This window comes from Centroberyx gerrardi, chromosome 9 (assembly GCF_048128805.1).
Source record: "Centroberyx gerrardi isolate f3 chromosome 9, fCenGer3.hap1.cur.20231027, whole genome shotgun sequence".
NCBI lineage: Eukaryota > Metazoa > Chordata > Actinopteri > Beryciformes > Berycidae > Centroberyx > Centroberyx gerrardi.
This window is the reverse complement of record NC_136005.1, coordinates 22,483,315-22,510,380: the sequence shown is the minus strand read 5'-3', so window position 1 is coordinate 22,510,380 and position 27,066 is coordinate 22,483,315. Positions and strand designations below refer to the sequence as shown.

The 27,066-nt window shown below is 43.4% G+C and overlaps 1 protein-coding gene across 2 annotated transcripts; it reads right to left on the bottom strand.

The window, feature by feature from the left end:
* Window positions 1-3,287: 3,287 nt before the first annotated feature.
* On the bottom strand, window positions 3,288-27,066 carry acsbg2 (acyl-CoA synthetase bubblegum family member 2). 2 transcript variants are annotated; one of them, XM_071913408.2, is made up of 15 exons: window positions 26,986-27,066; window positions 18,722-18,848; window positions 17,949-18,067; window positions 15,675-15,946; window positions 13,858-13,946; window positions 12,374-12,494; window positions 11,690-11,770; window positions 11,310-11,459; window positions 10,043-10,219; window positions 9,000-9,181; window positions 8,232-8,474; window positions 7,922-8,139; window positions 7,615-7,754; window positions 6,542-6,788; window positions 3,288-5,588 (listed from the first exon to the last, which is right to left on the bottom strand). In XM_071913408.2, the coding sequence occupies exons 2-15, from the start codon at window positions 18,823-18,825 to the stop codon at window positions 5,470-5,472; spliced, it is 2,262 nt and encodes a 753-aa protein (XP_071769509.1). In that variant the 5' UTR covers window positions 18,826-18,848; window positions 26,986-27,066; the 3' UTR covers window positions 3,288-5,469. The 2 variants fall into 2 exon arrangements, with proteins under 2 accessions (XP_071769509.1, XP_071769507.1); XM_071913406.2 differs by lacking the exon at window positions 26,986-27,066 and adding an exon at window positions 22,608-22,763.

Here is a 27,066-nt window from a genome sequence, read left to right as displayed (position 1 = left end):
GTCTGTTAGCGTAGCCCTGGTCACAGATTCAAGACCCCCCCCCCCCCCCGCCCCCCTTTTTGGGAACAAGTGTTAATTGGGAGGCCTGAATATCCAGTTTTGTCTTAATGGCTCCCATCCCTGCTACTCCCTTCCCAGTGTCTTTTGTAGGCTGTTGTCCTTTTTCCAGTGATATTTTTTGTTTATAATGGTGACTCAAGCCTTCCAGAAATTCTAATATAAATATTTTTCATTGACGGTAATCATGTTTTATGTCCTTGGTTGTCAGAGATTAGGTTCAGTGTTGTAAAGAGGAAGCGTTGGATGACTCCCTGGTTGTTGCTCACGTCGGTTAGCCCTAGTAACAGTTCCGTGCGCCTCCAGCTGTGTCGTGTGTTTTGTGAGTCAGTGCTCTCAGTTGACTGTGGATCAGGTCTGGGCTCCCTCTTCAGGCCCGTCAGGTGGGCCGAATACGAATTTTAAAATGGTTTGATATATTTTAACTAATCAAGGAGCGTTTGATATCAAGTTACTAGCCACCATAACAGCCTCAACAGTGGAAATATAGTAGGAAAAATAAGCTAAACAAAGCTCTCCTCGTGTTCCCCCCCCCCCCCCCCCCAAAAAAAAAAAATATTGTATTGAATTGTATTGCCCAGGTGTGTTAATTCCTGTGGCCCCTCTAGTCTTTACACACACACACTCATACACAGACACGCACCAGCCCACTGTGGTTCAAACTCCAACAGTCAGCCTTCAATGAGTGATTCCCTCCCTGCCTCTCTCCCCTCCCTCCTCTTCTCTCCGTTTTCTTCCTACCGACAGTATTTATTCTGATGCTTGGATAGCTTTAATACTTCACCCCTCTGTTTCTGTTGCCTGCCCGGCTCAGCGACACGCACACACTCCCTCTGCCCTTACTGTAAACCTGTGAGCAAGCACACAGTGTCAAGGACTCAGAAAGTGTTCCGGTTTTCACAAAACAAAACAAAACAAAAAAAAAGAAACAACCTGGATCCGCCGCCTTATGTGCCCCGCAGCACCCCACCCCCACCCCCACCCCCACCCCTCTCCCCTCTCCCCTCTCTCCTCCCCTCCCTCCCTTGATTTATCTAGGTGTGCCTATGTCAACAGAACTTCTGGCAGTGATCACTGAGAATGAACTTTGCAACCGTGTGAGTGTACAATGAGGTTTGTGCGTTTGCGAGTGTGTGTGTGTGTGTGTGTGTGTGTGTGTGTGTGTGTGTGTGTGTGTGTGTGTGTGTGTGTCAGCGAAAGGAAAGAGAAAAAAAAAAAAGAACGTTCCTGTCCTCTTCTCTGTGCATGGATGTGTGAACTTTTAACCTTCAAGTCCTAGTTCATGAACTGTGACCTTTGACCAGGCACTCATTTAGTCCCTTGTGGTGGTGGAGTGGGGTCACAGGAGGGGTGGGAGGGGAGGGGGGTGGGGGGGTGTAAGGTTGAGCAGTAGCTCCCAGAGAAACCCAACTGTCTACCCACAGTCAATGTTTTATTTATGGACCTCTGCACTTTTGGCTGTGGTGACTTCAGTACTTAAGTAATTATCTAAACTGTATTTTTAAGGATTTTATACAATATTTACATGCAATACGATATGAATTGATTTTTTTTTTCCTTTGCCAACCATTTTTTAAAAAAGTTCTTATTTAATTGTCTTTATTCGTATTTTGGCATGTATTGTCATTATTATTCACAAACAAACATGCCTGTTAAATCTGTCTATTTTAGGCATAGGATGATGTTATGGGGAAGTTCCCTGAATGTTTCTGTGTATCATAGTCCCGATGACAGCTGAACACCAAGGAACAGGTGTTGGGATGTTTGCTGGATGAGCTAAACATGTTGATATCATCCTCATCCTCTGCTCTCAGTAAGAGTAGCTGGACCAGAAGGAGGACATGGTAATCCACACTTTTGGTTCAGGGAACTGAGAACTGTTGAACTAAAAACCCAAGTATATTTTCTGTGTATGTCCAGTTATGATTTGAGTGTTTCTTTTCTACTCAAAGTATTCGGCAGCATTATATTCGTCTGTACTCTGTTGTTACACAGCCCCAACGCAAACTGTCATCTTCACTCAACTTTGTTGTACTATGATCCCTTGAACCTGAAAAACGTTAACACACCATAGGAACCAATACCAGGGCTGTGAGAGGGGAGCAGTTCAACTGAGACTATATTATATATATAAGTGTATAATAAAGCAAAGGTAGAATATCTACTGTGTGGATCTTTAAAGAGGATGAGAAAAAAGCAAAATGAGCAGCAAATGGTTACTTGCGAGTAAATATTTTGTCTCCAGATGCTGTGAGGAATATGGGAATGGGGGGGGGGGGGGGGGCATGTGCAGACGGGGCGTTTCCTGTGTCAGTGGTTGTCATAATGTGTCTGTGACAGGGGACAGGGTTGCCTGTATTTATCAAGGTTTGATTTTTTTTTTATTTTTTTTTTTATTTTGGGGGGTGAGGGTTACAGTTGGGTTTGGGACGGGGGGAGGGGAGGGGAAGTCCAAAATGTGTTCCATGTATGTGGTTGATGCTACCATAATGGGCCGAACAAATGAACTGGATGGCAGAAGAACAATGCGATTTGGTATTTTTAAAAACTTGGCATTACAATGCCACCATGTGGCCATATGATGCAAGTTGTTAACAAGGACAAAAAATGTTATTTTAATGTTATTTTTTATTTTGAAATCATATTATTAATAAAGTCATTGAGTACTGTCCCTGCGTGTCCCTTCATTGACCTGCGGTTGACCCAGTGTGGAGGGTTCATTTAAGGTTCATGCTGGGGTCACTGATGTCCTGCAGTCTGCGGGGTTAAAAGGACAAGCAGCGGGCCAGGCAATAACGGTCATGATGCATGGACAATCTATTGAGGAAATGTCACTATTAGTAGGGACATTTATTGGCAACGGCCAATAAACAGCCAAAATAAATAGTGTGCTGTGACACTGTCCACGGTCAGCTCTGCACTGAGGAAACATATTGCCAATATCCTGAGACCTCTGCTGCGGTATAACCTTCAGTAAATGTGTTATTCTATGTGACAGGCTACGCTTACTGAGATAATGTTGGTAAATATCAATGCTACCAGTAGGATTGCTGGAGTACAGGTTGCCATTGGCCTTTTATCTCTAGTAGGTTTTTATATCCTCACCAGGTAAATTGCATTACCTCGTGTTCTAAGCAATGCTCTCTTAACCTTGATGTGATGATGCATTGCATGAAATATTTACCTCACACTTCAAAGGAATACAGAGGGAATGCAATGAGACAGCAGCGCTCCATGTATTTAACTTTTATTTTGTAACTGATCACTCACACACGCACACAGAGAACATTCAAATTTCTGTAGACTGGGCAGAAACAGGCCTGCTCAGCTTTTTCTCCAGCAGTCACATGCACATTTCCATCTTCACACCCTGATACTCTTAGGAACATAAGCTCATGTCTTATTAAGGTCAGGTAAAACCAGTATTCTGTCTAGGGTGTTGTGAGCTCTCATTGATTTGTTTTAGGTTGGGCTTTTGCAGAATTATAATAACTAGATTTGTAGAGCACCCTTCTTAATAAAGTTACTGAGTGCTGTAATTGGATAATTGAACAAAGTTGATCTTCTAGAGACCCAGTCCCGGCTGTAAACACATTAAAGTTATTTCCAAGTCATGTTACAGTATGTGACTGCCCATAGGTGGCCTTCTGCAGCCTCTATGGAACAGAAACTCAAATGGCTGAAATGGCTTGAGATGTTAGCTGTGTATTCACAGCAGTTACTTAAACAATAATTGAAGACAGCAGAGAACTCGCCTCGCCCAGCATACTGTTATGAATCACCGTCATTTCCTCATTTAACAACATTATAGATAGGCCTGAATGACATAATTTGCCTTCTGGCCTATAGTTTGCACTGTAATGTCTATCTTACTTCAGTTGGTTTGAGCAAGTCATACTCGCCTTCACTTTTCACTGTGAGAAGGTTACAAACATACAGATTAAGCATCATGTACATTACTGCTGCTACATATACAGGAATCAGCTCTTTGGATTGCAATAACAGGTGATATTTTCACCTTAAACTTCCTCAAAACCTTATTTCAGAATGTGACTTGAAATGTCTTCAAGGAGGCGTATGACATTTGGTTATAGTACCAAAACCTTGAGCATTAGAACATTTCTATATCTGATGCATAGGTGTGGCAGCAGCAGCAATAAGGACAATGCTAACGCAGCTGAGACATTTGCCATAAGTCTGTACATTTCCTGTTGCAATTTCTCCATGTATGCGTGCAAAAGTGGTGCTGGGCTGTTCAACAAATGGCTGATGATCAGTTGAAAGAACATCCAACCCACAAAAAATAAAGACAACAAGAGAGAAGAAGCAGATGTAGGCAAAACATATTTACAGTATTTCACAAGATCACAGCAATTCTACACACAGAAGAACTGTTCGAAAACATTTCAACCAGGCAAGTGCGTAGGCTGTACTGAGATAACACACAATATCTGAATACATAGACTTTTCAAATGGATACAAAAAAAGCATGAATTGCGATATATATATATATGGCTTGAATGACATGTTTCACTGTTTCAAGAACGTAAGTTGGATGCTCAACTATGAGATGGTGCAGTTGTAGCCCACAGATTTCTATTCATCTCTACAACTGCATCTACTTCGGACGTCTTGGAACTGAGTCGTTGCAGAACAGCTTCGCTGTTTGGACAGATCCACAACATAAATGACTAATTCACTTTCCTTCAGAGCTCTGAAACCAGACCGACAAAGACAAGAAAACAACAATAAGGCCAGTAAAAATTGGATTTGAATGCTAAATTTGATATATCAAGTGTTCCTGGAACAATTTCTTTACATCCGAAGCTCATTTGGCCCAAGTAAAACGTTGACTTTGGCAAACTGGAAACAATAAATAAAGAGCGACACGTTCAAAAGACATATTCTTCCCCCCAAAAAATTCTGCTACGTCCTATAGACTTGTTTTTGGATTCTCTGCCACTTTGTCTCTCAAATATTACAGTACAATAAACAATGACTTCATACAGCTGTGGCTACTTCATCTATCGGATATTATTGTTCATCACATTAATACAAATAAATAGTTGACATCAGCTTATTGATAACTCCAAATCATAAAGCTATTTTACAATGGCTTCTTGTGGATTTTCTTTGCTTTCCTTTTTGTACAGCACCCACAAATGTAAACAAAACCCAACAACCAAAAAAAGGAAAGTTACCAAAACATTTTTACAGGAGAGAGACGGCAACAGGGAGTGGTTGGATACATGTGGTGGAGTGTATCTGCGTATGTTGGAGTGTATATATGTGTGTGTATGCAGGTATGTGTACATCAGAAAGAGACAGAGAGACATTGTCAGCATCAGGTCTTTCATGGTGGCTCTCTGAATCCCTCTGCAGGCGGAGGGGACGAACTGTCCCAGTGCAACTCTATTTGGGAGGCAGGGGGTTGTCGGGGGTGCTGGGAGTGGCCACCTCCTTATAGAAGTTCTCAACCTGCTCCTTGTACATCTTCATGACCACCGGCCTCTTCAGCTTCATGGTAGGGCCTGGGGGACAGACGCACAATTTAGTACTGATTCATACACACGTCCTTCTCTCCTGGTCCAGCTAGCCTTTTCCCCATTTCAAAATTCCATACTTGTTCCAGATCTCAGATTTGAGACATCGCAGATTTATTGCTCATCCCAAACTGTCTCATAATTGGTACTTTTCTATATTCCTACCAGCTTTTACCCTGCTCTCCTCTACAACACGTCCCTTCCATCTTATCAAGATCTCAATTACATTACAATAAAATCACAACTGCCCATGCTTATCTAAAATGACAATGCTAGAAAAATTTTTTTTTTTTGCCATTATAGAAACAAATCCTTGTCCACCTTGGTTCCCCTTAACTTAACCCTTCTAGTTTATCTACATTTTTTAGGACATCCTACCTGCTGTAGCCAGACTCCTTGTTCTACTTGTAATGTCTTATTCGGGGGTTACCAAGATTGACCTTTATTTCTGACCAGTGACTGATGGGTGAAGTGCATGGTGCTTCAAACAAACAAAAACAAATGCTACAAAGTTGCATCCATTCATGATTGTCACATTGTATCTGCTATGGCTGATGTTTTGCGGTGGTGCACATTGATTACAGCTGTATTCTTAGCCACCCTGCTAATGTTGGACATCTTAATCTGTAACTGCAACAGCAATAGGTATGAATGATTGTCAACCTCTGCTGTGATACCATAATCACCCAAGTAGCAGCCAAAGTCTAACAGTTTGTGAGTTCAGTGATAGGCTTTTGGCTGAAATTTAACATAATACTTTATGATGAGAACTGGCTAGTAGCAAGTTAGGATAGGTGTCCTTAGGCTAGGCGGCTGAATTGAGGATTTACACAAGTTAGGAGTCTTTGAATTCTTTGGTGATACACATTAATTTAAGAGGTTTCTACAATGTGCCCCCATACTCTCCTATCCACCACACCTAGTGTTCCCATCCTACTCACCCAGCTCTCCTCCGGTGATGGAGAAGTCCTGGTCTAGTACAATCCACTTCTGGATGCGCTGGGCGTTGGAGGTGGCGTTCTCGTTGACGCGGTTGATTCCCTCCTGGATGGCGGCGTGGACGGCACGGTCTCGGCCGCCTGAGAGGTCAGAGACGCGCGCGGCGTTGCTGCCCATCCTCCTGCACAGCTCCACGGCCTCCGCTGTGAGCTCGTCCTCTGGGGCGCCCGTGTCCCCGTTCACCTGGCACTGGAGGAGAAGAAAAATGTCACGTTTTAAAATCATTCTTTTTTTGTTTTCTAATATTCCATTATTATTTCCTTGTCCATGCAATAACTGTTTGGAGCATTGCTGCTTTCAAAATTTGGATTAGGAGTCTATGTGCACTGTGTTGCAGTTTGCAAAACAATCCACCAGGTGGCAGTCTCTGAAATGATATGGTAGAAAGAAGCGAGTGCTCTGCTTTTCACTACTGACAGCAAATCTCCTTTTGCCATCAGTCAAGATGGACTTGTAGCCTGTTTATGCGATTAGATAAAAGGGAATAAAGATAAGATGTTTACATGTCACAGAGCCTGCAGTGTTTAAAATGTATGCCTCAGATACAGTATCACTAACAAGTTACATCAGTCATAGTCACTTCTCAGTCTGATATCCTCCAGTCTGTGTGATAACGACCTGCTGCATCCTCCTGCTCTTATCGCATTCCATAACAAGCTCCCTCTATACAAATGGCTTGCTAAGTGTTGTTTGTGTGTCGTCTTTTCAACAGGCTCTCTACCATGACTGGAGCAGAGTTCACTAGGGTACGAGGTCTGGCATGGGTACTTGGCTGAGGATAGTATATATAGTAGTAATATTCATGGCCATTTAGAGCCAGGGGGACAGCCGAACAGAGAAAGACATGCAAGATAGTCACTCCAGATAGTCACTGGGTCGTCCAATTGACGCACGGTCTCCCTACTCACTCCACCACCCTGCTGCTCTTGAACTGATCTATTATTAATTATTTATCTGGACAATAGAAGCATGTGTAATACGACGGTTACACCAGGTCTCAGTTTCCGAGGCTTACCTTAACGGTGAGCAGCATGGAGAGGAACTTCCTCTTGTCGCCGATCAGCATGGCGTTGCTGATGAGCGGCACGGCCTCCTTCACGGCATCCTCGATGGGGACAGGAGGGATGTTCTCTCCTCCTGCTGTGATGATCAGCTCTGCAATCAAACACACACACACACACACACACACACACAGACAAGTCAAGTGAGGGAACAGGTTTAGTAGCGGATTAGGGTCCAATACAGAACAGTTAGGGAGTCAGTGTCAGTGTCTCTAGGTGGAATGGGACAGTGCTAGAGGAAAAACCTTTAAACCTTTTTACCTTTGATTCGGCCAGTGATGAAGAGGAATCCATTCTGGTCGTGTTTGCCCAGGTCGCCGGAGTGCAGCCAGCCCTCTGCGTCCAGAGCCTCCTCCGTCTTGTCGGCCATGTTGAGGTAACCCATGAAGACGTGACGGCCCCAGAAGCAGATCTCGCCGTTGCCCTCCTCGTCCGGGTTGTGCAGCTTCGTCTTGCACCCTTGGATCTCCTTCCCACAGCTGCGGGGCAATTTTTCAAATATTCAGAGGGACGTACAGACATATGCCTGTCAACGCATATCAGAGAGTACAGAGAGGAGAAAAGCAGGTACCTGGTGAGCCTGAAGGCGTCGGGCAGGGAGATGGTGTGAGGTCCAGTGCTCTCGCTCATGCCGTACAGCTCGTACACGGGAATATCCAGGCTGAGGAAGAACTCCAGGGTGTCTTTGGTGATGGGAGCGGCGCCTGTGTAGCACTTGTTGCAGCGGTCCAGGCCCAGGGCTTTACGCACCTTTTTGAACACCAGCTTCTTGGCCACGCGGTAGTTGAGCGGTGTGCGTCCAACTGCTCCATTTCTGAGGGGTGAGGAAATGGAAGAAGTGTGAGTCATTGCGTGCAATGAGTTGGTTTTTCTAGGCTGACTAACATCAAGTCTCCAGTGAGGCACACAAGATCATTACATTTACTTTTTAGGGCATTCAACAGTAAAATAACCTCATCTTCCTAGATCACTAAAATTACACGTAGCAGATAGTAAGGCATGTAAAGCAGGGACAGAGCTACAATGCCCTGACAATACTCCTGCAACACATTACACTCATGTAAGAGTGAGTTAAGAGTTAAGGAGAGAGATGGAAGAGATTTTTTGTATCAATGTCAACATCAATGTGATTCAGAAAGGCAACTAAAGAGGTAATGAAGCCAACTGTACTGCTTTTCTAAAACTGAATAAAATCAGTAAGGAAAGCTACATAAGTGTGATTTGGTCTTGGGGTATAAACCAGGGTTGTGCTCAGGACAACCAAAGCAACAAAATAGGAATCTTCACCCCTGAAGAAATGAATCAATCATGTCCAAATAAAGCTGAAATTTGCACTCACTGGTTCATCTTGGTGAGATTAGTCTGCAGACCCACATCCTTGGCCCAGGCAGCGACTTTCCTGCGCACAGTGGAAGATTTGGCCCCGACAGACTTCATCTTCTCCTGCATCTTCTCCCAGACTCGTGGCACGCCCATGAAGGCTGTGGGACGCACCTCCTTCAGGGTGTTTACCAGGGAGCCCTGGGAAGACAAGACAGACACAATACTATTAGCACCAGCAGCCTTTATTTTAAGTACAAACGCCACTCACAGTTTATAGCTCACATAGAGAGAAGACCAGCACGGCGAATACTTGGTAAAGACCATGAACATCTGCTACTACAGCGTGATGCAACATGGGCTGAAAATTCCTGCTTCATAAAGAGAAGCTACTGTTTGCTCCCAAAGACCCGGCACACAACCTTGCAACAAAGAAGCCTTTTCTCGTTTGTGTAAAATGTCAATGTGTCCCCCTCAGGATGCCCTTCACTTGTATCAAAAGTCTTCTCTTAATCTGCTTCTCCGAACTAGATTACACACTTGGTTTGTGTTAATCAGGGGGTAGAGGGTGATGATGGTGATGATATGGAATGATATGGAATGATATGGAGGGCCTGGCAGCAAATGTCCTTTAAGAGATAACTCAGCATGTCAGTCACATTTTGAACTGCAGAAAAACACTTGAGATTCTTATCAAAGAACATGTTGTGGAGGATACACTGGATGGGTGGATGGTTCTCAAGGTTCAGAGATAAGTTTCTACTGACTGTTCACATTGGACTTATCTAATTGCGCTATTGTGACTTGTGATTCCGGTGATGGCTGTTGCTATGCTGCAGTTTCTGTTACAATGAGGATAATGGCGTGCATAAGCATTTCATTCACTTTCATTTCTATATATGACAAAACTTTAACTTGATGAAAAAAAAAAGAATATATACCTGAAGCTCTGGAGTAAGCGATGGACTATAGGTTTTGGGTGTGCACATGTTTGTATACTAAACACACACATACTGAACAGCGAACATGTATACACACAGACACACAAACGGCGTGCCTCACCTTGAGGGCGTCTGGCTGGGCGAAGTAGGTAGCCCCCCCGACCTTCATGGTGACCCAGATGTCGACCATCTGAGCTGCGATGTGGCTGAGGGGCAGGTAGCTGACCACAGTCTCCTGAGCCTGGGTGGCGTCTGTCAGACGCACATGGCGGCTGGTGGCGAACGCTGTCCATGTCAGCTGTAAGGGAAGGAAAGGAGGACCGGGGTTAGTGTTCTGTATTTGAATTGTTTTATATTTGAGGGAAGTCGGGGAACAGCTGCAAAGGAACAAAGAGATACATTTTTACCACACACAGAGCATCACATACAGCCAAGGGTTATTTTGGATAACGGCCATTGAAATACGGTATATGACCACAGACAGTGTTACAGTGTTCCATCAAAACTGTTTTATACCTTGATAAGTGACCTTTGACAAGAATGAAGTATGCATTTATCAAAGTCACACTTGTTTCAGTCAGGAAGGCGGGGCAGCCAGGTTATCCAGTCTGATGTTTAACAGGGTTGAAGCTCATTATAAGCCCCGTGGATAAGAGCACCTGTTGAAAGCTTTAATTGTCTTCAGAGGAATTTTAACCGTGGGCAAAGTTCTAAAGTTGCTGTCATTGTAATTGCTTTTTACTGATCCATGCCTAAGTGTCAACCATGTTGCAAATTTTAATGAGTACGATGATTTAAATAAATTGTGTGTAGTTTTAGCTGGTAAATATTGTATCAACGAATGTGCCAAAGCTTTCCACCTCATCCTTAACATAAGAGTTTGTGTTTGTGTGTGTGTAATATGACCTCTATTTTTCATGTGTGTGTATGTATGTATTTGTGTATCAATGTATCTGTACGAATGTATGTACTTATGTGTGTGTATGTGTATATATATTCTAGTATTTTTTTTTTTATGTGTATTATTTTTAGCCTGTGTCTCATAACTCTAAATGAGTGGTCCTCAACCTTCTTTTTTATTGGGGTACTGTGTTTGTTGCCCTGTTTGTCCTGTATGTTGAGGAGTGACACATAAATAAAAAATTATCTATCTATCTATCTATCTATCTATCTCAAGAAACCTCTTAGAAACTAAGAGCTATGCAACACGCTGATCTGTGCAGCAGTCTACCTCGCTGTATTGTGCATATCATTCAATTGCATCTGCACTTTCCCTCACTGCAAGCTCACAGCTGGAATACACTCTTCTTGACAGTGCTAGGAATCAGACAAGTGACAGTTCAGCCTTCTCAAATGTAGATGCAACGCACTTGGCTAATGTAACTTACATTGTCGTGGCTGAGCATGACTCCCTTGGGCTGGCCTGTGGTTCCTGAGGTGTAGATGAGCGTGCAGCACTGGTTGGGCCTCTGGCTGGAGATGATCTCATCAAGGAGAGTGTCTGGCTCGTCACGTCCAAGCTCCATAAACTCTGCCCACTACAGTACGCAAAGAAAAATAATATGACAAAAAATGAACTCTTGAACTGACGATTCTTAAACTAAAGTTGGGGGAACAATATTTGTTTAGGAGTCTACAATAATATCAAAAAAGTGTTACTGAACCCTGTTGATCTGGAAAAGGGCATGCACATCTACACCATGATGCAAGTGGCTAAACCTTCTCTTGTTTGTGTACTGTGTCCATGTCCAAAGCAGTGTGTCCTTACCGTGTACAGATTTGGTCTCTTCTCTTTTAGTGCATCTTTGTACTGGATAATAGCTTTCAAGTGTGGCAGCTGGTCTTGAACCTGTGGAAAATTGTGAACAAACACAGAATACATTCGTATGAGTACACAGACATCTGACAATAGTCAACGCAAACACCTGTGTCATTTCTATACTACTGAGTACCAATACTGATAACAGGCATTTCATGACAAAAATATAGGACTAATGCTGTATTGATCGCCTGTGCCAGTGATATTATTTATCTTTTTGTTAGGATTTCAATATTTTGGTACATACAATCTCAGTGAGATTCCTTGTTCTCAATGAGAACAAGAAATATGTGTATGGAAATTTCATTAGGAAGAAATAAAAAAAAATGGGAGAAATACACAGAATAAACAGTAAAAACGCTTAGGTGAACGTCCAGATCTGGATTGCGGCGCTAGATATTTTTCCTTTTTGTCCCCGTTTCTTGTGGTTCTGATCACAACTCGTACAGTAGTGTGCATTGTTTGTGAGTACATTTCAAACTCACATTAGTTGAAAATATGGGGTCGCACACAATAGAAAGTTACTTTGTTAAGCACTTTTCAATGTCCACCATTTCATGATGGCCTTCGTCAGTGTCTAATAGTAACTAATCATTTTCCATCTCAAACTCAACAATCGCCCTCTGAGCTCACCTGAAGGATCTTCTGCAGCTGTTTGTGGTTCTCGACCACAATGACATTGGCCTTGCAGTTCTCTGCTACATACTGGCACGCCTCGGGAGAGTTGGTGGTGTAGATGCCCACAGCAAAACCGCTGCAACAGACAAGAGAGAGTCAGACGAAGGAGACAGTGTTCAGTCATTGTCCTGGAGCAGTTTTTCTTGATCATTTACCAATACCAATACCAGCGAGTGCAACTATCCCATGTGCTATTTTGAGAGAGCACTTTGAGAGCACTGTAGAAACCTGGCTTGGATGTTACAGCAGGTATGTCATTGAGTTAAGCAAATGGGCCACTCCCATCACAGATAGCTAGCTCATAACACCTCCAGAAGCCTCAACAGGTGTCCCGCAACCAACCCCACCATACCTGCTCTCAACGCTGATCAGACCTCGACTCATCTCACCTGTTTTCGATCTACACTTATAGCTGGTTTGCAACATTACACCGTTAGTCTCAGCAATAACTAGCTAAAGGGATGATGACCCTGCTGGTTTCACTCCATGTGTATCTGATGTTCTTGCCAAACACTGAGGAAGAGTGTGTGCCTAAGGAACTCGCTGACAGTCGCAATACAGACGATGATTTATTGAAAGCTAACGCTTTGATCCTATATGGATCTTCATCAGCAACATTCCAGCGACATGACATGCTGCGAACTCGACTCTTCCGCTGAGTCTATTCAAGAAATTCTATGGTGATTTCTCTCGGTCGGGACAGGTTTGACAGCTTGGCAGAACTACCAGTTTCAGTACATTCTTATTGTCATGCATCAGCAGTGAGCAGAGACTAGGCGTGGGAGTCTATGAACATGCGATTGTGTCGCCGGTGCTGTCAGAGCAGAGATTTAGTGCACACAGTTCACACAACAGGAATGACTTGTACCCATACTGATCTGTATACTGCTCTGCCTCACTTCACTCTCATTCCCAGCATTCCCAGAACAGCAGTGAATGGATAAGCCCACTGCATCACAGCTCAAATTGGGCAGACAATGTGAAAAAGCAACAGATCACAGTTGATACATGACAGATGTTCATGTTCAGATGTTCTGACATAACCAGCTCAGTTGTGTGACCATGGGGCAAAGCTGGCCTTTTCTAATCAATGGGTTGAGTTCTTAATTTGCACTACTGTATTGGGTTCCATTAAATCTAGTAAATCCAAGGACCATGCTGGAGATGCTTGGCGATACTATGGTGTGATCAGCACACAGCTCACCAGCACTCCTGTTTAGCATGTTGTAATCCTTCAGCCAGTTGTCTTTAAGTCAATGGAGTACGTGCTGAACTCAAAGTCACTCAGCGTAGTGTTCTGGCATACTCATATTTCAAGTCTCTTACATGCACACTTGCACACACACGCAGCTGTAAATTTAACAGCCAGCAGGGGAACATTCAGCTCATCGCAGACAGTTACACAAACAAACTCATAACAGACACCAGCGGACACTTACCCTGCCAAAATGGCACCGATGTCAGAGATGAACCACTCAGCGGAGTTGAAGCCCAGGATGCCGACGCCGTGGTAGCGCTCCAGACCAAGCTACAGAAAAACACAAACACACGTGTACCGAGTTAGACTATAAATATAATAACACATGTAGTTAAATATACTAAAAATAATACTTGGATGTACTACTAAATCACATCTGGTAGAGTTTTTCTTTTTAAACACAGATCTGAGAAACACACTATTGCTGTGAAAATCTTGTAACTCCAATTTTGGTGATTTTCATGTTTTATCTTAATTTAAGGATGACACCTTCCTCTGCAAGTTGAGAAAATTATATATCCTGGGCTTACGAAACCCTTTCAAAACCTACTGTATGATGTAAAAAATGCATGGTGGTCAATCTAACACCGAGTTTATTTGTCCCAATTCCTGAAAACCCTTCAAGGTTTTGACCTAACAGCAGCAGATACGCAGATCTTCTGAGAGATCATAGCACAAGATAGCTTGAAGCGCATTTTCCTCAGTAGCTAGTAACTATGGAAGCAGATACTGTATTCCACCAAATGTGCGTGAGACCGATACCAAGTTTAAAACAGCGATGAGCTTTTTAAATAACTTATGAAGCCTTTCATAACGGCAGCAGGAACATAAAGAGGCGTGATACTTGAACCTCAGTTCCTCTGGTTGGAAATGTAACGCCATCGCTGCCCAAACTGTGAGCTTCATTAATGTGTGGGAGAGTGTGAAAACGTAGACAAGCAGACACTGCCATCGAACACCATGAGCTTAGCATCATGTGCTTAGTGCCTGCAGGAACTGTGTAGGCCACAAGGTTCAGGGCAGGGGCAGTTGTGTCCAAGAGTCTGTGTGTGTGGGGGGGGGGTGTATATGCTTGCGGACAGGCACATGTGAGCGAGTATGTCAGTGTGTGTGTGTATACAAACACGTCCCCCACTGAGAGCAAGTCAGCCCTTTGATCCCCATGCTGACTAACGGTGTTGGGTTGCACAATAAACAATTGCATGCCCTGTGCTGTATGTACAGCTGAGGTTTGTCCTGAGCTGCCTCACTGTCTGGCTGGCCCGCCTATATGGCTGACATTTTAGTCTGACACTGTTGTACTGTGTCGCGTGTTGCGGAGACTGACCTGCCAGAAAGCCAAACCCACTGGCATGAGGTGAAAAAATGACAACAGTACTGGATTGTTTAAACTGAAGCAGATATCTTTGACGTTTTGAGACTGGAGGGGAACTGTTGCTGAGAGGGAATGGTGACAATAGGTGCTTCTTTCTGTAAAGAGAACACTTTACAGATATTTCTCTCTTGCTTTTTCACATCTTGTGTGGGTGAAAGGCTTTATACTATGCTATACTATATATGCTGTACTGGTGTGAACCATAATACCCCGAGGAGATTCTCAAATTGAGCAATAATGTGTGATGGAAAGTTTTATGGTCTTGAACTTGCAAATGCGTAACTGTCAACGGTTTGTTTTACTGCTCTCAACGCTAATAAAACCTCATTACCAACTATATGAGCTGATAAGCTGTGTGCTCCTCAGTGTAAGCAACGAGTGATATCTGAAATATTACACTTGGATTTCATACAATATTGTAAATATAAGTCATTTTCATATAAGTTACACATTAACCACTTTTCATTGTGTGTGTGTTCTATTTCACTAGTTCATATTTGAATGTTCCATCCTATTTACACTAGATAAGTCAACTCCACTGCAACAAAAAAAAAACGTATTCTGACTGTCCTAATTCTTAAAGAGCATTTGCTGGCACCTCTCCATCTCTGGCCAGGCTTTACCTTGAGGAAGCTCTTGGCTGCGGTGCGGCAGGTCTGGTAGTAGTCTCTGTAGTTAAGACTCTTCTGCTGCTCGCCCTCCTTCCAGCTCAAAGCGGTGTAGCTGCCGAAGCGCTCCACGGCTGAGGTGAACATGTGGTTTACGGTCAAAGGGGACTCGGCGGCCAGGCCAGACTCCCCCATCCTCAGCTTCACCTCCCCGTTGCCCTGGGACGTCCACAGGCCGGGCTCTCCTGCTGCTGGCACCGACAGGGAATCTGGGCGCCGGGCATTCACTGGAAGAAGAGAAGAGAGAGGAAAAGGATTTGGGATTTGTTAGATTTTGCTTTATCAAATGAATGTTTGTAAGGTAACATCCCCCCTCCCCCCATATGTTCATAGATGATTGGCAATAATGTTAGAGCAGCAGCAGAGAAAACTGCGGCCAGGGTGGGAAAAGAAGGAGCCAAATATATAGGTGTGAATGCGTGTGTTAAAACCAAATTAAGAACTTGATGTTTACTGACAATCATGTGATGGGTGCATTGCTGTGAAGAGGAGTTCAAGGTTTTAGGGTCTCCTATCCAACCAAGATACCATGCTGCCATTTGTGTATGAGGACAAACCAGCAAATCACATTAATCCATCAGATGAAGCTCAGGCAGCTGCACAGTCTCTTGCTGAAAGAAGCACTCAGAAAAATAACCCCAGGCTTGGCGAGAGGTTTCAGTACCAAATGTTTTCAGTCCTCCTCTCCTGCCCAAGAAAACATGCAGAACCAAACTTACAAATGCAACCTCCTTGTTCCTCCTTGTCACAGTAGGGGAGATGCCATTCACCCTCTGGCACCATATTACAGCCACAAAAAACATTCTGAGCCCATGAGCGAGTCTGATCTACAGCAGGTCAGTCACACAGGATGCACAGGGAGGGTGGTGAGGATCCAACTGAACTATGGTAATCAATAACTACAGGTTGGTTGGATGTAATTTTTCATCTCATCATCATATAGACCATGAAATTGCACTGTTGCTACTGTATATGTAATGTCCTGGAGGAAACAAACTTTATCACCTAATTATGGCCATAGACCACGGCCACCAGCCAAAATATCACAGTTATCTGAACAGCAAAGGGTTATTATGATGAGGAGAGCACTGAGGATAACTTCTACCAATATTTGAATTTGTCCTGAAAGCACCTTTCACATGCTGTGTGTTTAGCATCAACACTGAAAAGCCTGTAAAACAAGGAGAGAAGAGAGAATGGTGTGGTCATGTGACCTGACAGGCCGACTGTTTCCATATACCGTTGTGTTGTAGCATGAGTGTGTGTGTGTGTACGGATGAACTTGATGATAAAGTGGTGGGCTTATAACCGATAAACTGACAGTCGCCAGCACATGGAGCTGGTGCGTCAGTAGGATGGTGAGTCTTGTTTCATTGGAAACTCTACCAACACTAGATACTTGATGTTATGATATGATATTTAGTTGTTATGGTTTTCTGGGACTTTTTGGGAGACTCTTTTCAAAATACATTTTCAACTGCCTGGAAACCGTTTCGCCGCAGTCAGTTCCGAGGCTATGATTGGTTAATGGTTGCTATGTTAGTTGGTTACTAGGGAAGTAGTCTATTCGAGCAAACTGACAGCTGACAACAGGCAAAAATGGACAACCGGAGGAGATTCTGCGCTCTCCGCGAACACCGCGCTGCTGCCACATTTACCAAAAATGTGCCTCTTCGGAGAGAACGGTCTTGCCGTGAACACCGGGCACACCAGGCACACCGCAGAAACCATAATTTTGCCTTTAGTGTTCAAATTCTAACCAGGTTGGCAGCAATGTCTAAGGGAGGAAAGAATGTCAAAGTCAAATATTCCTGGCCATTGGAGACTGGAAGAAAGGCAGGAAAAGGGAAGATAAGTCGTTCTGCCAAAGAATGTGGAGTTCACTCACTTCCATTTGACCTACTTCCTCATGGAAAAGATTCACAAACACTGACTTAGGCAAGTAGAAACCTTCAGTGCTGGACCACAAGGACTATATCCAACAAGAGGATAGAGTATGTGGTAAAGATTGTTCCACTTTTTGCCTTGACCCAGTTCTGTGTGTGCCCATGTCCATTGAAAATCTGATGTAGATTGCTTTCTACAAATTACAGGCTGCAGTACCCTTGTTAATGTTAGTTTAGGGTGGGATAAAGCGAGTGTAAACAGCATTGAACCTAGCGGCCATTTCCATTGTTAAATTTGAACAATTTGCCTGTGTGTGTATGCGTGTGTGTGTTCGCCTCCCACCTGTCTGTGTGTTTGAGGGCTGTTCAGTCACGATGTCTGCAGGCTTGGTGGTGGTGATCTCATCACGGGTGCCAGTCTCCTCTTCCCTTTCCCCTGTTGACTCCTCTTCTGAGGACTCACTGAAGAACAGGAAAAATCATGTCACCACACACACACACACACACACACACACACACACACACACACACACACACACACACACACACGGACGTGGATCCCCAAGCCTACTGCACATCCTAGGGGATAACCCAGGGCAACAACCTTCCCATGCTCATAGGGGAAATAGCTTTCTGGTCCAAGTAAACAATTTGTTTCCAGAACACCCTGTTGGGCTACAGTCGCATTTGTTACACGGACATGTAATGCCTTCCCTCCCAAGTGTGTATTTTCAGTTTTCACAATAACAACAATTTCAAATAAAAGCTTAGCCTAATTGACAAAGCAAAATGATTAAGACTCTATACTTGTGCTGACAGGAATTTAATCACACAGATACATTTACACAGAATGACACTGCACACTTTACAACACATGCAAATTATACTAGTATCCAGTGAGCACTGGAGCACTAGCCTGGGGAGACTATTTGGCTGCCATTTGCATACTTTCCCTATTAACCCACAATTAGATTCTACTGAAAAAGAATAATGCTACACTAGCCCAGTGCTAAAAGTACTGGCAATAAGCTATCATCTCAGTAACGTTACATTCCCTGACAGCAGCAGCTGCTAAGCCAGTGGTTCTGAGGTGTGTCGGTGTGTGTGCAGGCATACTTGGCTGTATCCACAGCAACGTCTTCAAGGGAGGCCGCGCTGTCTTCGGCACCGCAGGATGACTGAAGGTCTCTGGGAGGTTCCATCACCACGGCTGCAGACATGGCGGTGGGTTCACACACGGTCACTGAGAGAGGGGGATGAGGGATATTGAACGGGGCTCGTTATCACAAATTGCCTGGAAAGTCACAGCAAATGGCGAAGGATATTAGTCGCACACACTCATGGAGCAAGGTTCAGGCACGCTTCAAGAAGATGCCTTATGACAAAAAAAAAAAAAAAAAAAAAAGCACTGCTCTCCTGACCTAATTGCCACATAGTAACACTGACATCGACATGTGACTGCCAACGGCTTCCAAAACTCACAAGACTCACACCAGAGTGTTACTGGCTCCAAGTCGCAGGGGCAGACCATAGGTGAACAGAACATATCGGTGTTTCCCTGCAGTTGGGGGTAATTACGGTAACAGCCGCAGTTGGGGGTAATTATGGTTCCACATCCATCCCCATTTTGGTCCTAGCTTTGGTGCTAGTGCAAATAAACATTGGTGGCATATGGTGACTGACCACTACTGAGTAAATACAAGGGAAAGACACACACTGCTGGCAGGAGATGACTCGGGAGACCAGTTATGTTTTAACTACTTCTTGCTCACTGTCAACTTTCATACCTTACAATATATGAGCAAATTATACAATTATATTGTCTTCTATAATACAACTGTTCTGTTGGCAAAACTAGGTAGTATGGCAACAGTCCATGTGATTATATGCAGCCTAGTTGGTAATGTGGTAAATCTTGATACAGGTAACATTGTCTTGCTATAATGAATAGACAGCCTTTTCATGTCCGCTAATTATATCCTCTATAAACAAAGCACCTCTTTTAGCAAAATGTAATTGCTCCAGCAGTGTGTGAAGATGATCAGCCCATAACGAGGTCTATTTCAAAGAGGGTGGGAGGGAGACGAATAAGCGAATCCTCATCTACCTTTGGTCATTACCTCACCAGAGGAACCACGTCAATCCCTCCATAACAATAAACCATCACCGCTCCACCGCTGTCAAACGCACACCCCCAGTACACTCCCTTTCTCACTCAAGCCCACAGCCTTGCTTGGCCCCCATTTAGTAAAGACACTGGTGTGGGCTGCTGTTTGGCTGAAAACACATACCAGCGGGCTTGTCTGCCTATTGTGGTAGTAGCCTATCATGGCTCACCAGTCAGGACAATTGGGCAAGGGCAAGTGGAAAGAAAACAGGCTCCATGGGGGTCAGGGAGCACGAACAAAAATATTTTCTATCAACGTCAGGGGTTTGAAACCTTCCATTGAATGTATAACTGGGGAAAGCTGGAAAACTGGAATGCTCGGCAGAAATTAATGGGAGTAGTGTGGGTTCAAGTACCAATGCAGAAAAAAAAAAAAAAAAAAAACAACGCTAACATTCCTGAAATTCTGACTGTTACCCGGAATCAACAGCCATCTAGTCAAAGTGTCATGGGCACACAAACCGTTATCGTTGAAAAGATCAATTCTACCTCGCAAATTGGCCGTGGTGAGGCGGGCAGCCGGTTCACCCTGATGAGACTTCAGCTCATTACAGATTCCTGCGGAGCCCTGATGCTGTCTTAGCCAAGAAGACAGATGTCATGGGGTGATCTCACCGCTTCTCACATGGACACATGCAAGGCTGCCATTTTATTTTCCCCTCTTCTTCCCAATGCAGCTACAGACTCCTCAAGGACGTACGCACACAGCTGTGGGTGGATGTGGGGTTATGAGCGGTCTTAAGGGGGGTGGGGAGAGGAGAGGGTGGGGGGCAGACGTGTGATGGACTGGGGCTGGGAAGGACAATATAATAAGCTCTCTCTCCCCCTTTTTTTTTTATTTTTTAAAAAGGTTCTGTGCATGCTCATTGTTTTGGTCATCGAGCATGGGGGTTGAGGGGTGGGTGGTGGTGGGATGTGGGATGTGGGGATGGGGGGGGGGGGTGAGGAGGGTGACACTGATCATAAGAAAAGGCTCAGTCACTCAGATGATATTAAGTGTGCAATGAGAGATGGGCTATATTCGGGCAGAACGTCAGGCTGGAAAGAACCTTCATTCCTCAGTCAATTCCTTTTTCTCCCCCTCCTTCCTTTTTCCTTCCAAGCATTCTGTCCGTTTACATCTGATGAGCCGACGTCACCTGAGCCCATCAAGGTTAGATGAATAAGGCTAGAGCTGCGTAGTTCTGATTTAGCTCCGATGTGACAACCCGCTACCACTCCTGCATCACGCAACTCGTCAGTGGATTGCTGATATCAATCATTTGTCATGAGGGGACGAGTTGTTGATTATTAAACTCGGCTGGTAAACATCCCTCACATTTACCTAAAAACACATAGTTTCAAGTTTCAAATCCCATTTCATCCGATGCAGTGGTTTGCTCCATAGATATTGATACCAACCGTGGGGTGTGTTTGTGGAAGCTTGTCAACAACCGAAACCAAGGTCTCTCGGGGGCACTTCATTAATATTCCTTCCTGCCCAGAGAGACAGGAAGGGTGTTTTGCATCACTGCCTGCCTGACTGCCTGCCTGCCTGGAGTTTCCCAGTCATGGGCCAGCACAACTACTGCCCAGGATGAATTGTCTGATGGATTTAGCACTGCGCAAACTGACATCACGATAGAAACTGGCCCCGGCATTCATGCAATCAAGAGAGGATTAGGACCTTTACAGCACAGTCTTGTGTAGCCACAGCTGCTCAATGAATATTGTATTAAAAGCAAAATGCAACAGTTGGAAAGATGAGAATATTAAGATTATTTAAATTAAAACCAATATTGAAGGGAGCACTTACTGTTAATTATGTTTGACAATAGTTTACAATAGTTTCTTCTCAATAAAGAAATTAGGCAACCGTAACTACCCCACCCCCTGCCAAAACTGTGCGTCTGTCTCATAACAAACAAGGGACTTCCCTCCTTCCCCCCCCCCCCCCCCCCCCCCCCCCAACACAATACCACCACGCCCGCAAACTACAGTTAGGCTAATCTCCTGTCAAAGGGACTATAACCCACCCCCCTCCCAACACACACATTTTCTCCCTATGTCCTCATGTTTTGTCTCTCTACGTCCATACAAGATTGCAACCGACGGTACTGCCTTAACCCGTTTTTGATTTGAACTGAGATGAATCGGATTTCTCATCCCCTGCCTGAGAGCCAGCTGCTGCCTCTGACTAGCCCCCAGTAGTGCAGTTTACCTTGGAGCTTTAGCTTCAGCATCCTCACTGTACAGTTACCATCCCCTGTTAAACATTTTAACCTTCTGTAGACAAATATTTGCAAGCCAATGCAGACCTCTCAAAAAGAGATAAGGCTTCAGCTTCCCTTCACCTCCAGCTGTCATCTGACAAAATCAATACAGATCTGCTGTTGGGTCCCACCCTAGTTGCCGAAGACCAGCTCTCCACATGTTGTGGAGAGGATGATGGGGCGGTACATTTTACCAGCCAGCCCTCTCTTTAAACTCAAGAGATTCTATATTTGGTACCAATTGGGCTCATGCTTATCAGGTTAACAAAGAAGTCAGCTGAATTTCATAACCACAAGAGTAATGTGAGGAAATGGTTAAGCCAAAGGAGAGCCAGGGAAATCACACTGCAGACAAACTTAAAGAAATAACTGATCCATATTCATACAAAATCATTGATTATCACACTTGAAATATGCCTACACACAAGTTGATGTTTCTAAAAGATGATTCCCATCAATCACCTAAACAAGCCGTTTCCTTACCAAAGCTGGTGTGGTGTGAAGTGAAAGCACTGGTGTTCAAGGCAAAAGCAATTCATCTAGCTACATTAAATAAAAATCTAAATCAAACTGAAATACTCACATTGCATTGTTGGTAGCTAATTCTTTGCCCGGGTTGTTTTTAGCAGGTTTTCTGGAATCCTCCACTCAGTGTAAATGCTGTGAATTCAGTCTGCCACTAAACACAAATATGCTAGCCTCTCCCACTATGCCTACAACTTGTGTAGCATATCATTCATTTTCAAACCCCCGGCCGGCTCGGTTGGTCCCTCCTCCTAAACCCCACCCAGGCACGCCAGCCTGCTTCCTCCAGACACACTTCCCCCCTCTACAATCCTAAAGCCATCTGATTGGCTGAAACTGCTCACACCACAAGACCCATCTTCCATATAAGGCCACGCAAGCCAAATGAATGCAGGTGGGGGCAGTGGCTTCAAGACACACACACACACACACACACACACACACACACACACACACACACACACACACACTCTTCTCGACAGATGATGCTATGTAACCCAAACCCATCCCCCTCACAAAGAAATACACAGTCAAACACACGATGCAGCTCTGCCGACCGGGGTTACTACAGGACAAACCAGGGGACTGTATGCATAGGTCTACAAGGCGAGTTTGCAAGTGCAATTGCAGCTGTGCTGGCTTGGTTTTATGACTTTCCACTGTGGCTGAGATCATGCAAATATCCACACTGCAAGGACGCCCATATCCTCTGACCTACATTATGAGCAACATTAGAAATTGAGATTTAATTTTAACCAATTGCAAAATTGTAATTTATCCAACTTCTATTCTTATTTATTCTTCTAGCTATCATCATTAAAAGGAAGACTGTTACAATGTATGCTAGAGCTTCTAATCAAAACTCAACATCACTCTGACTAGATACTGCATCACAGCTGGATTTATTTGACCTACACCAAAACTTTGAGTCATTAAGCAACCTGACAAGAAGCTATTCTATGACTATGGCCTTGTAGTCAGAACGAATTTCATCAACGTTCATGCTGTGATTGCATTACTCAGAAAAAGGTTCTCAAAGCTGAAGCCTAATTTTAGCTCTCCCGCTCAAAATCTTGTAGTTTTGACACAGCCAGCCCAATTACTTCAGCTTGACAAGCCATACCTGTACTTCTAGTTCTTTTGAAGCTTGTCCTGATATATAGGATATTAAAACAAGGGCATCGTCTGAGGGGAGGAAACAATACAGGAGGAGGAGGAACAGAATTTTAAGAACTGGCCATGACAAAAATGTCTGCAGTTGGAAGTGAAACTAAACCAAAAAGGGTGAAAACTGACCAGTTCTGAGGGGGAAAGACCCAATTTGACCCCTTGTTAACGCACCCCTGTGAAGGCAATCATATGGGACAGTTGTGAACAGAAGTCTTCTAACCTGGAGCATATGAAACAGGGGAGGAGAGTTGGGCAGTTTTCTACTATATAAGACAGCAAAACTGTATTTGAGAGTGAAGTACAAGATGGGAATTCACAACTATGAAGACACTTCATTTTTATTTTACACTTTAACCTGTGGGTAACTCCAAACAAGAGTGAGTCACCATTTATGAACTGAAAATTACACCAAGCAAATGACCAAGAAGCACCAGAGGTTTAAGAGCAAACCCCAGTAGCACACGCGGATTAAACTGATGAGTGGTTTCCTCTACACAATTTCCCCTACACTCACCCTCCACAGTTCAATAGTTCAAGAAGCAGAAAGGGAAGTACGCAAATTTCCCACCCACACTAAGATACAGAGAGTAAAAACACCTACAATTTTGCAGAGGCGTACAGCATAAAAGGTTAATTTATACATGGAAACTTGTGGTAAAATGACAAGATGAAATTTTTGTCATACTTATTGAAAATAAAATAAGATACATTAATTCTGTTGAAATAGAGACATTTTAACAGTTGAAGCAAAAAAAATACATTCACATACACTTTAGAACATGCTTAGAAATAAATAGTAATAAATAAATAAACAAAAATTGGCCAAAGATTTTATTTGTTAAATGTGTCATTTTTTTCAGATGGGTACAGTGGGTTGGAGCAGAGCATGGGATTATGGCTATAACAGCAAAGACTTCACAAAGTATCAATACTTGACAGCCAAGATGGACTAGCAACTGAGCAAATAATCTGAGAAAATGCAAACTGGAAATAAGGTGCAGGGGAAATAAGGTGACCTGATGTACATTGATTACTAGACTTTAAGGTGGCTTGCTTTTGAAGGTCAAACTCTTAACTCACGTGTGGAGATGCTCACACGAGAACACACAATATGTGTGCCATCCCTTACTCTATAGCAAGATCAGTCTCAGCCAATTGCCATGAGAGACGAAAACGCACAGAGCCACCACACCACAGCGTCACATGACAACCGGGCTGGACGAGCCCGTGCACACATGCGCAAACCGTGTAATGCTGCAGGCTGTTAGTGCTGATGCACCCTCCAGTGAGGTTACTGTCGGTCAGTGACATCCTGCCGTCCGCCCTACTCCTCCCCGTTTCAACGTCAACAGTAGGCTACATCCGATGCTGTGCTGTTGCACTGATGCATTTAGTTTGTCCAATTTTATCCCATCTCGATCTATATCGATAAAATCTAAATATTACATGTAGGTTATCACTAGTATACCTTACGCCAAATATACAGCTATCTAGGCAGTATGCAAATAAACTATTGCAGATGATTGGTTGGCTCATAGATCTCATCTAAAAACACACATACAGATAAATAAGACCTAATGATTAGAATTCAAGTCTTCATGAAGAAGATTAAAAAAAAAACGAGTTTGGGATTTCAGTCTGTGATATAGTAGGCTACCATAACTGGGACTAAATTACCTCCAGGCACTGAATTGCTACAGCGATTTACAAATCACAGGCAAACACTTGTGCATGCTTTAAATTCCTATGTAAAATGGGCGAAAATGCATTTGAACATGTAGATGGAATTCTTTCGAAATCTACAAGATATTTCGAATGAATCATCTGTAAATAGCCTATGTGTGTACTATATTTCAAAAGATATCTCAAAACATATTCTACATTACAGTATTGGGGGGGGGGGGGGGGTCCAGGGACTCAAGTGTTCAATGAACGTTTAACTGACACGAGCGACGTTCCTCTTTTTGTGTCAATAATCCAGAAACTGCAACCGATGTGCAGGTTTTAATGGGCGACGTGCAAAAGGCTGGTACTGCTGTGTGATAAGTGTTTTAGCCACCAGTGCAGGGCATCTGCAAGTTTCAATAATACCTAAGACTTTTTAACGACAGTTAGAAGGAAATGTATGACTACTAACTTAAACAAATGTGAAAATGAAAACAACTGTGCACCTGTGACAACGTTAACTGACGTCTACGTGACAGGTGGTCTGATTTCTCAACGGAAAACAAGAAACCAACACACAACAAAACTGAATTAAAGATTTAAAAAGCTTGGTTTAACTTTGTCCAAGACCTTTGGATGCACTGAGTTTAGATCGCACATAACACCCTTACAGAGTTTAACATCCATGGTCAAGCCAGAATGAAAAATATAATCATAAGTATATAAAACTTCCGGTGAACATTTTCAAAATAAAACCCTCAATAAGGAATGTTGAACGTTTTGAAGTAAAGCCATGGAAGTATTGTATTAAAACAGGTGCCAGCCCCAAATATGCCGGTTTAATTTTCTGACGCATAGTTAACATGATTCAGCATTTCTTAGCCTTCGAGACACTCTGTCGATCTAGTAAATCGAAGTTATAACATTTTGGGCCAGTTCAAGCCAGCCTGAATAAAACATTTATTTACGGCAAAACGATCAAAATAAAACCCTTATTGCCGAAAATTTATTCCAACGTTTTAAGGCAACTTAAAAGTACATATAAGGAGTACATTTAAGGATGAATCTCTAGTAAATGGAAATATAATTGTTTTTGCCATAAAGTCCTTTTCACGGCACACATTCAATGTTAAGTCTATGCAGGCACATAATTCCCTACAGTACTGCCAAAAAAAACAGACTAACACGAAACAAATGGGCCAACCAGACTTGGAAGGTGTCTGCTATTTTAAATACAAAAAAAGTCAATTTTAAGCTATGGCTGTGGCACAAGTTTTCTTACAAATTGTTGATAAAGGGATTGCTTCCAATAGCTGTAGTTCTAACTTCAAATGCTGAAGAGGACCGTCATTTAAAGTGTAAAATAGGTCATTTATCATTCATAAGAAACAGACTCGTAGCAGTTTACAGTATGGTTTAGATAGTCTAACTTTAATTAGCTTTATCAAGAGTTAGCTTAACTGCCCGGCACCTGTGTACACTAGCAAGTGGCTTGTGGTTTGATACGGTGTTCCTGGATGTTTCAAAAAGGTCTACCCAACGTTACGATCCTATTCGTTATTGAATACGCAACATAATCAATGAAATGTGGAATGACTTACCAACAAATGAACCTTCTAGTTATTTTGACAGTGAATGTCCGCGTGTCAGAGAGTCAGCAGCTTGTGAGCGCTCCTCTCACC